This window comes from Rattus norvegicus, chromosome 19 (genome assembly GCF_021556685.1).
Source record: "Rattus norvegicus strain SHRSP/BbbUtx chromosome 19, alternate assembly SHRSP_T2T, whole genome shotgun sequence".
Classification (NCBI taxonomy): Eukaryota; Metazoa; Chordata; class Mammalia; order Rodentia; family Muridae; genus Rattus; species Rattus norvegicus.
The window spans coordinates 21,743,163-21,753,942 of NC_141552.1; the positions used below are offsets into that span (position 1 = coordinate 21,743,163).

The following is a 10,780-nucleotide window of genomic DNA, read 5'->3' on the forward strand; positions in this document are numbered from 1 at the left end:
CAGAGATCCATCTCTAGCTGCCAGTTCTAAGCCCTCAGGAGGGGACAGAACCCTTGAATAAGAATGATGGTCTTAAGAGTCAAGAGATAGAAATCAATATTTATTCATATTGAATACATTTTTACAACAAAACAGGATTAAAATGAATGAATAAAAATATTTAAAAATATTTGAAAGTAAAAATAGTAACAAGAACATATAAATATGAAACAACAAAAAGAAAACTTCAATTAAAATCATAACAAAAATATTTCTAAACAGCATATTCTTAACGAACATTTAGAAGCACAGATGTATTGCTGTTTCTCCTCTAGCACACATAATGAAAGGCGGTCCCCCAAGTTGTCTCTCAAGTGATGTTTTCTGAAGAAGAATGTGAGTAAGACCTCAATCAGTCAGGCTGGCTTAGTGTTATATAAATTTAGGGTCTCTAAGAAATGACAAATTAACTCTGAGGAAAAATACTCATCCAAAAAATGTTGTTACCGTTCAGGATGTTTGTCATCAGGGACTCGTGAGAAAACAACTTATTCTTCAGGAAGCTCTCTTACTGCTGTGTGTCCAATTCCAGCTCTCTTGCACTTTCTGAGACCTGGGAGAGGAAGGCAGTTTTTCAGACACTGATTTGGTGTTGAAAAGCAAGCCAGCTGTCAGAATGCTGCCTTCTACCACCTCAGTTCTATTGGACAGTCAACATGGACCTTTTAACTGATATCATTGTTGCTAACTCTGTGGGCAGGGAAAATCTCCAGCAACCCTCACAGTAATGTGGGCTGCCAATATGGGACCCAGACTTATACCAGTGCAAACCAAGAACAGGGCAATGGAAGGGACCTCATTGGGTTGCAGGAAGAAAGGAGATGTCCATATGTCACCAAGGTTAAAGCCAATGACAAGTACTAATTTGACATTTGCACTTGGTTCTTATCCCGGAAAGGTGCTTCCTACACAAGAAGTCACATGACCACTTGTCATTTCTCAAGAACCAAGAACATGTTCAAAACTCTACATAGCATCCAATCTATCACGTGCATGTGCAATAATGTGATATGTTATTGATCTGTCACCATTTCTATAATGCAGCTTCAAAAGTGGCAGCAAAATATACTTGCAAAATAATTCAGTTTCTGAAAAGTGGTTGACTTCCCAGAATACTTGTGCATAGGCAGAGAAATGAAAAATTCCATTACATGAGGTGGTTGGCAGGTTGTGTGTGTAAATTAGAAAGGTGGTAGGAGAGAGCAAAGATGTATCAAATTGGCAAATTTTAACAGATATTGTTAAGCTAACAGCTGCTCCTCCGTACCTGATGATGCTGGGTCTGGAGGTTGCTGGTCTTTATCTTTCTTGTTGAAGTCAACCAAATATTTCTGGTTCATTGCACACTCAAGATGTCCCTCCTTGCTCTCCTGCTTCAGTGGGAGCAACTTCTTCCTACATGTGTTCTCCATCAGGAGCTGGCTGAGCAGGTTTCTGGAAATACAGTCTGCATAGTAAGATCATGCTGCCCCTTTCTCCCATTCCTACTCCCAAGTCCCACTAACTCTACCAGGTCCCAGATACCCATGAAGACTTAATAAAATACATCTCGATACACATAATGCTGCTGCACAAACCACAAAGAGTTAATTCGGGGAAGAATAAATTGTTTGCTTGGCCTGAGTACCAATTAGTGTCCACATCTCTCAAAAAGAACATGGATCTATAACTATCCATGAAAGCCCAATGCATGGGGCCAACATCAATTAGTAGTTGGCAAACACCCGCAAAAGAGGTCAGTAGAACCAAGAGAAGGTCATGCTAACCCTGTGGTCCACGCACTGAGTGTTGTAAAACCTGGTATGACCCCAGAGGCCCAGGTCAGCCTAATAACATTCTGCTGACGTCAATCAGTGCTGTTCTATCTAGAGCCTTCTGCAGATGCCTAGACAATCCTGGGATGAGTAACAGTCTTTTATGGAACTGAAAACTGAGTCGTGATGACCCTGGCACACTGATGTGTAAACAGCACAAGAGATAGAACCAGAGCTGAAGACCGTCCAATCCAGAACAAAGAAATCAGAAATAGCCATTCCACAGGTGACAGCCTTTCTGACCAGGACTTACCTAGAGAAGGTAATCTCCTTCTTCAGCTTACGGTTGTTCTCATGGATCTCAGTGTTCTCCATCTCTAAGTTGTGCAGAATTGACATGACCGCCTCCTCCATTCTCTCCAGGTCTTCATAATATGGATTTGGCCTGAAGTGTGGCCTGGCCCCAAATGATAGAATACAATGAACATCAGCATTTAGGAAGATATGAACTCAGGGTGGGTCCTGTACTACACCAGTCCTGGAAGGACACCTTCTGAATTCTACATATTGGACCTTCTTCAGCTTCAGAAACATGTTTTTCTGCGTCCAGCACACCAGAATCTCGGCATCCAGATGGAGGGTTCCCTGGCTCCCTTTATTCAATCAAGAGGAAATCTGCAGTCCAGCCAGTAAGCTATCAAGAGCCTAGGCCACACCTCTCCATGCTCCCCCACCCCCAATGCACCCAGAATCCTGTGATTTACTTTTTCCTGTCCTGATAACAGACCATATATCATCCCAAAATTATAATCTGCACAACGAATACAAATATACAGGCAAACGTGGCCACATAAGCAAAGAACTGTGCTGTTGACCTTGGGGCTCCCAGAACAAAGCATTCACATCACCATGAAAGTGTTACAGGTAAATACTTAGGCCAAGAGGATGTGGAGAAAGAGGAACACTCCTCCATTGTTGGTGGGATTGCAGACTGGTAAAACCATTCTGGAAATCAGTCTGGAGGTTCCTCAGAAAATTGGACATTGAACTGCCTGAGGATCCAGCCATACCTCTCTTGGGCATATACCCAAAAGATGCCTCAACATATAAAAGAGACACGTGCTCCACTATGTTCATCGCAGCCTTATTTATAATAGCCAGAAACTGGAAAGAACCCAGATGCCCTTCAACAGAGGAATGGATACAGAAAATGTGGTACATCTACACAATGGAATATTACTCAGCTATCAAAAACAACGAGTTTATGAAATTCGTAGGCAAATGGTTGGAACTGGAAAATATCATCCTGAGTGAGCTAACCCACTCACAGAAAGACATACATGGTATGCACTCATTGATAAGTGGCTATTAGCCCAAATGCTTGAATTACCCTAGATCCCTAGAACAAAGGAAACTCAAGACGGATGATCAAAATGTGAATGCTTCACTCCTTCTTTAAATGAGGAAAAAGAATACCCTTGGCAGGGAAGGGAGAGGCAAAGATTAAAACAGAGACTGAAGGAACACCCATTCAGAGCCTGCCCCACAGGTGCCCCATACATATACAGCCACCCAATTAGACAAGATGGATGAAGCAAAGAAGTGCAGACCGACAGGAGCCGGATGTAGATCGCTCCTGAGAGACACAGCCAGAATACAGCAAATACAGAGGCGAATGCCAGCAGCAAACCACTGAACTGAGAATAGGTCCCCAGTTGAAGGAATCAGAGAAAGAACTGGAAGAGCTTGAAGGTGCTCGAGACCCCAAAAGTACAACAATGTCAAGCAACCAGAGCTTCCAGGGACTAAGCCACTACCTAAAGACTATACATGGACTGACCCTGGACTCTGTCCCCATAGGTAGCAATGAATATCCTAGTAAGAGCACCAGTGGAAGGGGAAGCCCTGGGTCCTGCTAAGACTGAACCCCCAGTGAACTAGACTATGCGGGGAGGGTGGCAATGGGGGGAGGTTTGGGAGGGGAACACCCATAAGGAAGGGGAGGGGGGAGGGTGATGTTTGTCCGGAAACCGGGAAAGGGAATAACACTTGAAATGTATATAAGAAATACTCAAGTTAATAAAAAAAAAGAAAAAAAAAGAAAGAAAAAGAATATTTTTGAGTAGAATAAAAAAAAAATACTTAGGCCAAGACATAGACTCCTATATTCCGGGTGTGGAGGGAAATATAAACATATAACAGTTGTGCATATGCATTTGGATGTATGCACACACAGACTCACAGACTGAGACACACCCACAAAACAAAGAGAAATGTAAACAGAGTCAGAGAAAGAGAAAAGCAAATATGGAAACAGAGAGTACTGTGAGAACCAGGAGAAATGCATGCACCATTGCTGTGTCCGAGGGGCTCCCACAGACACACAGACAATAACAAACAGGCCTGAGCCTGACAACTTCTAGTCAAGCATTGAGATGAACTGTTTGGGACCAGGCCCCTCAGGTTGCTGCCTGGATCTTCCAGCACTCAGTCCCTGCCTAGCAAGTACAGAGCAAGACTCACCATAAACTCACTGCAATTACAATCTTGCAAAGCCACCAGCTGTCAAGGGCTTTGCAAATGCACACTAGACACTCACTCTCCCTGACTTTATCCCCGAATTCTTCATTCAGACCACAAGTTCTGCTTTTCAATAAATGGAAGCAGATGAGTCCATTTTCCATCTTGCTCCTCAGGAAGGGTCAAGGTTCTGAATCTCCTCTATATGGGAGGTGAGGTTTAGCACAGGGTGGTTAGGGATGCACAGCTTTCTAGAACCCAAAACCTTAATAGGATAAGATGAAGGTGACCTTGCAGACCCAGGAATGAAACAAGAGCATTTGGAGCGATTCATACCTGTTCTTCATGGATCTCTCTGTCAGAAACCTCAGGCGATCTCTCAGGTCATTTCTCTCCTCGGTAATGAGCTGCAGCTCTTTAATCAGCCTCTCCTTTTCCTTCTTGGCCTGATTCTCGCTTAGTTCAGTGCCAGGGGATGATGTTTCTCTCCCAGTGTCTGTAGGTAGAAGAACACACGTGAACCTGCATGGGGAGAATGCATAGAGTGTACATAGACCACAGTTAGGCCTAAACAGGAGAACAAGCCTGGAACCCAGTGTCACTGCTAGGCGATTGGTCTATCCTTAAGAGGCATCCTCAGTGGATCTCAGTTCTCCCACTACTCTATAGAGACCAAGAGATGTAAGCAGCCAGGTGTTCCCTATGCCGGAAATCACGTGCTTACATGTACCATGGAGATGGCTTCTCCAGGATTATCATCAACTGAACAGGGTACAGCTTTATTTCAGGACCCTCACCCCTGTGGTTTCAGAACTCAGATGATAAATTCACCATCCACTAAACTTGAGTGATTGGAGACACTCAGATGTCCTACCCTGATACTCTAGGCCAACAACTTTGGATTTAAAACACATTTCCAGGAAGGACATGTTCAATAGACTTATCAATTCCCCTATATGAAATAACAAATGCCCCAGAAGTTCCAATAGGTTACAGGCTGAATCTTGGTCCACATGTTCCAAACAGTTTTGGTATTTTAGAAAAATGTTTGTAACACACAACCTCTAATATATAAAGCTAATGATGACCCTGCCAGTTAGAAGAAATCAGAGGTCGTCTAAGAACATAAGCTTATTGCCTGGAGCACAATTTTCTCCCTGTTACTATTGTCAGATATCCACTGTATTTAAAGAAGCAATGAGAGTGAAATACATTGCTGCCCTGTCTAAACTCAGAAAAGGTGGACCCTCCATGACTCCTGATCATGTTATTATATCAATGTAACCTAACAAATTCACTGTAAAAGTAAAGGCCAGAAATTCACAGGATAATAGCATTGGCCTTACCATATACTCCCTGTGGGGTTGGGGAAACTAAAGTTCTGAAATCCTGACTTTAAGGAATTGTGATATTCATGAAAATTCAATTCCTTTTCAGATGCTCCAGTTGTTGTGGCCCATTGCTAGAAAGGTCAGCTTAAGCCTGCAGCCCCCCTGACAGGGAACTCAAAATATATTGCCCAGAACTTACTAAACATTCCCCAGAAGTGCTGTCTCTGTCCATCATTACTTTGAGACGAAAGGCCAGATTCCTTCACTCTAGTCTGTCCACAATCGACGTTCCCCCTCCCAAAACGCTTGCGAAGATGGGAAAACATGTCTTAGCTTGTAACTGCCAGACTCAGACTGAGAGAAACTAGGGCACTGGTTGTCACTGATGTCTGGTGACATCACAGAGGATGCCAGAACTCTCTAGGAGACAATAGAGTGTCATAGAAGGGACAGCTGATGTCATGGGGAGCAGACTTTGCCTCCTGCTAATGTTCTCCCTGTACTGAGCATAAGCAGAGGTGCCCTTTCCAGGAGACTTTCCTGGGGCAGAGTCACTGAGCATCTCCTGCTTCCAAAGCCAAATTTTCTTCAAGGCTTGATTATAAAAAAACCTTAGTAATTCCTATGCATCTAAATGAATGTTTCCTTCTATATCTTGCCCCAAAATGTCTCATCCTAACTCAAATTTCCTCATTCACCAATGTTAGCCATTAAAACTTCCTGAGATTTCATACCAGCTTGAATATGCAGTCAAAAGTTCTCCTGTCTCATTATGTACAGGTGCTTTATATCACATCAAGAAATAGTCTGCATGTAGGTTACAACATGGGTGTGTGTTAGGGGAACACTCATGAAGTCATGTGCTTAACAATCGACAATTGCCAGAATATTCCTTAGGAGAAAGAGTTGAAATCTTTATGGTGCTAGGAAAAGTGTGGAGACCAGTTGGCAGAGGAAAGTGCAATATTGGAGCCACCAGTGAAGGGAACCTCATGCTGGTGGTGGGGTTCTCCTCTGTGCACCAATGTCGCCAAAGGAGCACTGCTCACAGGCCTGAGTAAGATATACCATGAGCTTCTATCAGAAAAATAAAATAGTCAAGAGATATAGGGGGTGCACAGAAAGGTCTAAAATGAGGCTATAAACATCATTAAGTGGATAGAGCAAGGTCCCAGCACCTGTACACTGGGAAATGGCCACCACATCAAACACAAAAGCATCTATCATAGTGAAAAATGAATACTTTACAGAATGCACACACTAACATTGATTGATCACATCCATAGTTCAAATTTTGGGGGCAAATTTATGGCCCTAACTATCTTTCTCTCAACTTATATAGCAAAAAATAAGAGAGACAGAGAAAAGAAAAAGTCAAAACAAAATCCCAAGTTTCTCATATGAGGACTGCAGGAAGTGTTATATGGTAGTCAGTTCTGATTAGACATTTTAGATAGAACAGTACACAGTGACCCTTGATGAGATGGGCCCTATATAAAGCTTTTTGCAATATTGGAATTTTAACAAACCTCATCCAGAACGTACAGAAGAGGTAAGGATGTGATCACCATGTCCTTGCTCTCTATCAGTTTTTTTTTCTGTGTCCCCGATTGTCAGGCATAGAAAAGCAACAATCTGAAATAGCTGGTAGACATGGGAAAACGTGGCTAAAACTATAGTTGTGGGTTACACACCTCAACTGTCAAAGGCTAATGCTGTCCTCACAGTCCTTGGAAGCCACTCTTGTAAGCCTATCTATTGGAAAGTGGAAGGAGGTTTATCTGAGCTCAAAGTGAACCTGGCCATCCAGGGAGAGGGCAACATGGGATACTTGAGACCCTGTCTAAAACCAGCACAGAAACCCACCCTGCATTCAAAGCATCATCCACCAATTCTCGATTATCTACCATTCTCTCCCTACCAGTCGTTCAGTTTGGAATGGTAGAAAAAAAAAAAAACTGGGACTGATCTTTCCATTCTAAGGACCTTGATCTCTCTTTCCTTAGGTTCACCTTAAGAGTGCATACAAATGGATATCATCATCTGGACATCGTAGTATTATCTACTTTGTATATGTAGCATAATACTGTGCCTATGACAATCTCAAGCTTCCTTGAGTGTTGTTGCCCCATCAAGAAGTGTGATGTACTGAGGCCAATCCCCAGGGATCCTTTCAAGGGATTAGAAGGAAGCCATCAGAGATACTCCACTTCTTTGTCATTAGATTAAATCAAGTTGACACAATGTGAACCTGGTGGGCTATTTGACCATGCATCTTTCTCACAACCCCACCTTTCTGAGTTCAGTCCATGGCAGAATTCATTGCCCACCATCGTAGATATTTCTTTGTATATTTCCACAAGAGCCAGGATTCTTTTCTTTTTTTAAAATAGAATTAGTTTTAGTCAATCAACTGTTGTCCTATGTAAGAAATGATTAGTATATATTGTAACTTACCACACTGTATTTGTGTATACAAGTACATTATTGGAAATCCAGCATTACTGAGGAATTGGAAACCAGTGCTGTGGCCTTGCCTTTCTGTGCCTAGTCCTGGCTCACAGGCAGCAGGGGGCAGACCTTGAGGTCCTCTTCAGGGACAGAGTGATGGTGAATGGGCACTGAGCAGGCAGAGAAACACAGCTGAGGCAGCTCCTTTCAGGTATCAAACACATCATCTCCTTTCCATCTTAAGGGCTGTTGCTGAGGTCTTGACCCCGTACCTACCTTAATAGCAGCAAATTTGTTACACAGCAGCCAGCTCTTTCCTATTGTTCTGTAATACGCCTCCACATCATGGATGCCAACAAACAAACTAACAAAAAACAAAAAAACCTGACATTGAACTGTGTGGTACTGGTCACATACCCTGTTATGTTCTGTATGTTACGAGGTTTGTTAATCTTAACAAGTTCCCCAACTATGAGCTTCACATAGGACCCATTAGATTCAAGGAAAATAGGAACAATTATGTGTAAAATGACCCGAGTCAGGGCCCATAGACAGCAGCATTTCCAGCACTTGTGCTTTAGCCCATGTGGATTTTGCAATGAGCTGGGCCTAGCAATGTCCAGTACACAGTTGTGAGCTGTTGCTCTGGTTGAACTGTATTGGTGTGTGCATTCAATAAACTACACCTATTTAAATGAATTCAGTGTTCCTGTGGTCTGAGTCCAGACCTCTTGACACCAAATCTTCCCTTCAGCAGCACTTAGGAAAAGAAGCTAAGGTTAGGAAAGGTGACATCTTGTCATAAATTATGTGACAAGAGGGATGGAGAAATGATCCCTTGTGTTAAGAATCAAGGTGTCCTCTGTAATATTCAGGTCTATACTGGCCCTGTGCATCAGCTTCAAGGACCCATTTCTGATTTTCTTTGGGGTTCCCGTGATGATGCACTCAGACATGATTGGAAAGAACCAAAACGGTGGTCAGACTTGATTTATAAAATGCAGGCAACATTGCAAACTTATGTTGCAGGATATTTGATTCATATTATCAGCCCCAAGATAGTGTTATTTACTTTAAAAAATTACCTCTGACAGTTCAGTTCAGCACTAGCACCGATATTTTACCCTAGAGCTTTTTTTGGTTGTTTGTTTGTTTTTTGTTTTTGTTTCTGGATGAACAAGTACATTCTTATTTTGTGGCCCAGCCCTAGCTCTTACTCCTTTGCACAGTCACAGAGAGACCTCAAACATATACTCAGCCAAAGGCAGGGGAATGTAGAAAAGAGCCTAAGGCAATACCACATAATGACATTGAAAGTGGGTGGCCAAAATGTGTTATAAAATTCACCTCACTTCAGTGACTGATGACATACCAACCTGGTGGCCTACGATTCTGGAATATTAATCAGAATCCTTTCGTCATATTAGATCTTAATAGAAACAAGGAAGCAGTCCTTTCCTGAAGTATATATTCATCATACGTAACGAAGATATTACATCCATATACAACTCAGAATAGAATTATCCCCCAAGACCGGAAAGATCTGGCAACATTAATATTAGAAGCTTCTCCTGTGTTACAGTGGTAAGCACAGAAGAAAGAGGAAGATACGGCTGAAAACAAAAGCATCAGGCCAGAGCACTGTTTCTCAGGATGAGTTGCTAGGTGAAGATAAATAAACCTTACTAAGTTTAATACAGTATTACATACCCTGTTGTAAGAAACTGGAGCCGAGGCTATCCCCAAAGGTTTGCCTGTCTGTGAAATCTGATACCCTAACTCAGGTGTCTTCCCTGGCCTCAGTGGGAGAAGGTGCACCAGCCCTACAAAAACTTGATGTGTCTTGGTGGAGGCACACTCTGAGGGATATTCCTCTACTCTCTCAGAGGAGATGGTGTGAGGACATTGGGGAGGAACTGTGGGAGAGAAGTAACAAGAGAAAGGACAGCAATTGGGATGCAAAGTGAATTTAAGCCTGTCAGTCACTGCTCTATTGCTGTGAAGAGACACCTTAACTAAGGTAACTAATAAAAGAATCAGGGTGTGCCCATGTCTCCAGGTAGATATGTAGCAGAGGACTAGCTTATCTGGGATCACTGGGACGGGAGAACCTTGTTTCTGAGGAAGCTTCATGAACCATGATATTGGAACTTAGGCCTCTGAGGTGGGAGTGAATTGGCGGGTGGAGGAGCAATCTCATAGGGAGAGGGTGTGGGGGGACAGAAGAGGGGGTCATGTAGAGGAACATGGAGTGGGAGATAAATTGGAAATGTAGATAAAATAATGAAAGAAAACTAAAAAACATGAGACTATGAGTATCATTCTAATTCAAGCCTCAAATAATAAAAACATAAATGCGAGAGTCGCCTGGTCCTGTTCATGTCATCCTGAATCTTAAAATCTTTTTTCCTCCAAATTCTGTGCCACATGAGGTGCACTGACCTGTCAGCTGCCTGCTTGGATGACAACTGCAGCAGCTTCCCTATGCACTTGCTTTGTAGGAGCACGAAATCTATTGAGCTCCCTTTTCCAAGTTGGAACTTTAATTGGTAAGAGTCTTGCCTTGAGGACACCTTCCACTTCTCTCCAGCACAGAGGCAGGAGGCTTATCGTTAATAACATTCATCTCCTTAACTATGTCACCCTCCTCTTCAGCACATGACTTTGCTGTGACATTAAACTTCT

General features: G+C 42.7%; 1 protein-coding gene across 2 annotated transcripts; it reads right to left on the bottom strand.

The window, feature by feature from the left end:
- Positions 1-225: 225 nt before the first annotated feature.
- LOC147999097 (disks large homolog 5-like) lies at positions 226-6,000 on the bottom strand. 2 transcript variants are annotated; one of them, XM_087596078.1, is made up of 6 exons: positions 5,844-6,000; positions 4,650-4,809; positions 2,107-2,238; positions 1,307-1,473; positions 487-592; positions 226-363 (listed from the first exon to the last, which is right to left on the bottom strand). In XM_087596078.1, the coding sequence occupies exons 1-5, from the start codon at positions 5,968-5,970 to the stop codon at positions 528-530; spliced, it is 651 nt and encodes a 216-aa protein (XP_087452204.1). In that variant the 5' UTR covers positions 5,971-6,000; the 3' UTR covers positions 226-363; positions 487-527. The 2 variants fall into 2 exon arrangements, with proteins under 2 accessions (XP_087452204.1, XP_087452203.1); XM_087596077.1 differs by having other exon boundaries at positions 2,107-2,250.
- Positions 6,001-10,780: the final 4,780 nt, after the last annotated feature.

Bases quoted from the DNA above. Each gene is read 5' to 3' on its own strand.
- LOC147999097 (XM_087596077.1), bottom strand. From the start codon at position 5,970: ATGTTTTCCCATCTTCGCAAGCGTTTTGGGAGGGGGAACGTCGATTGT. The intron at 4,810-5,843 runs GTAAGTTCTGGG...TTCTACCTACAG, and splicing joins GCACTTCTGGGGAATGTTTA to ACACTGGGAGAGAAACATCA. The intron at 1,474-2,106 runs GTAAGTCCTGGT...CTGTATTTCCAG, and splicing joins AAGGAGATTACCTTCTCTAG to AAACCTGCTCAGCCAGCTCC.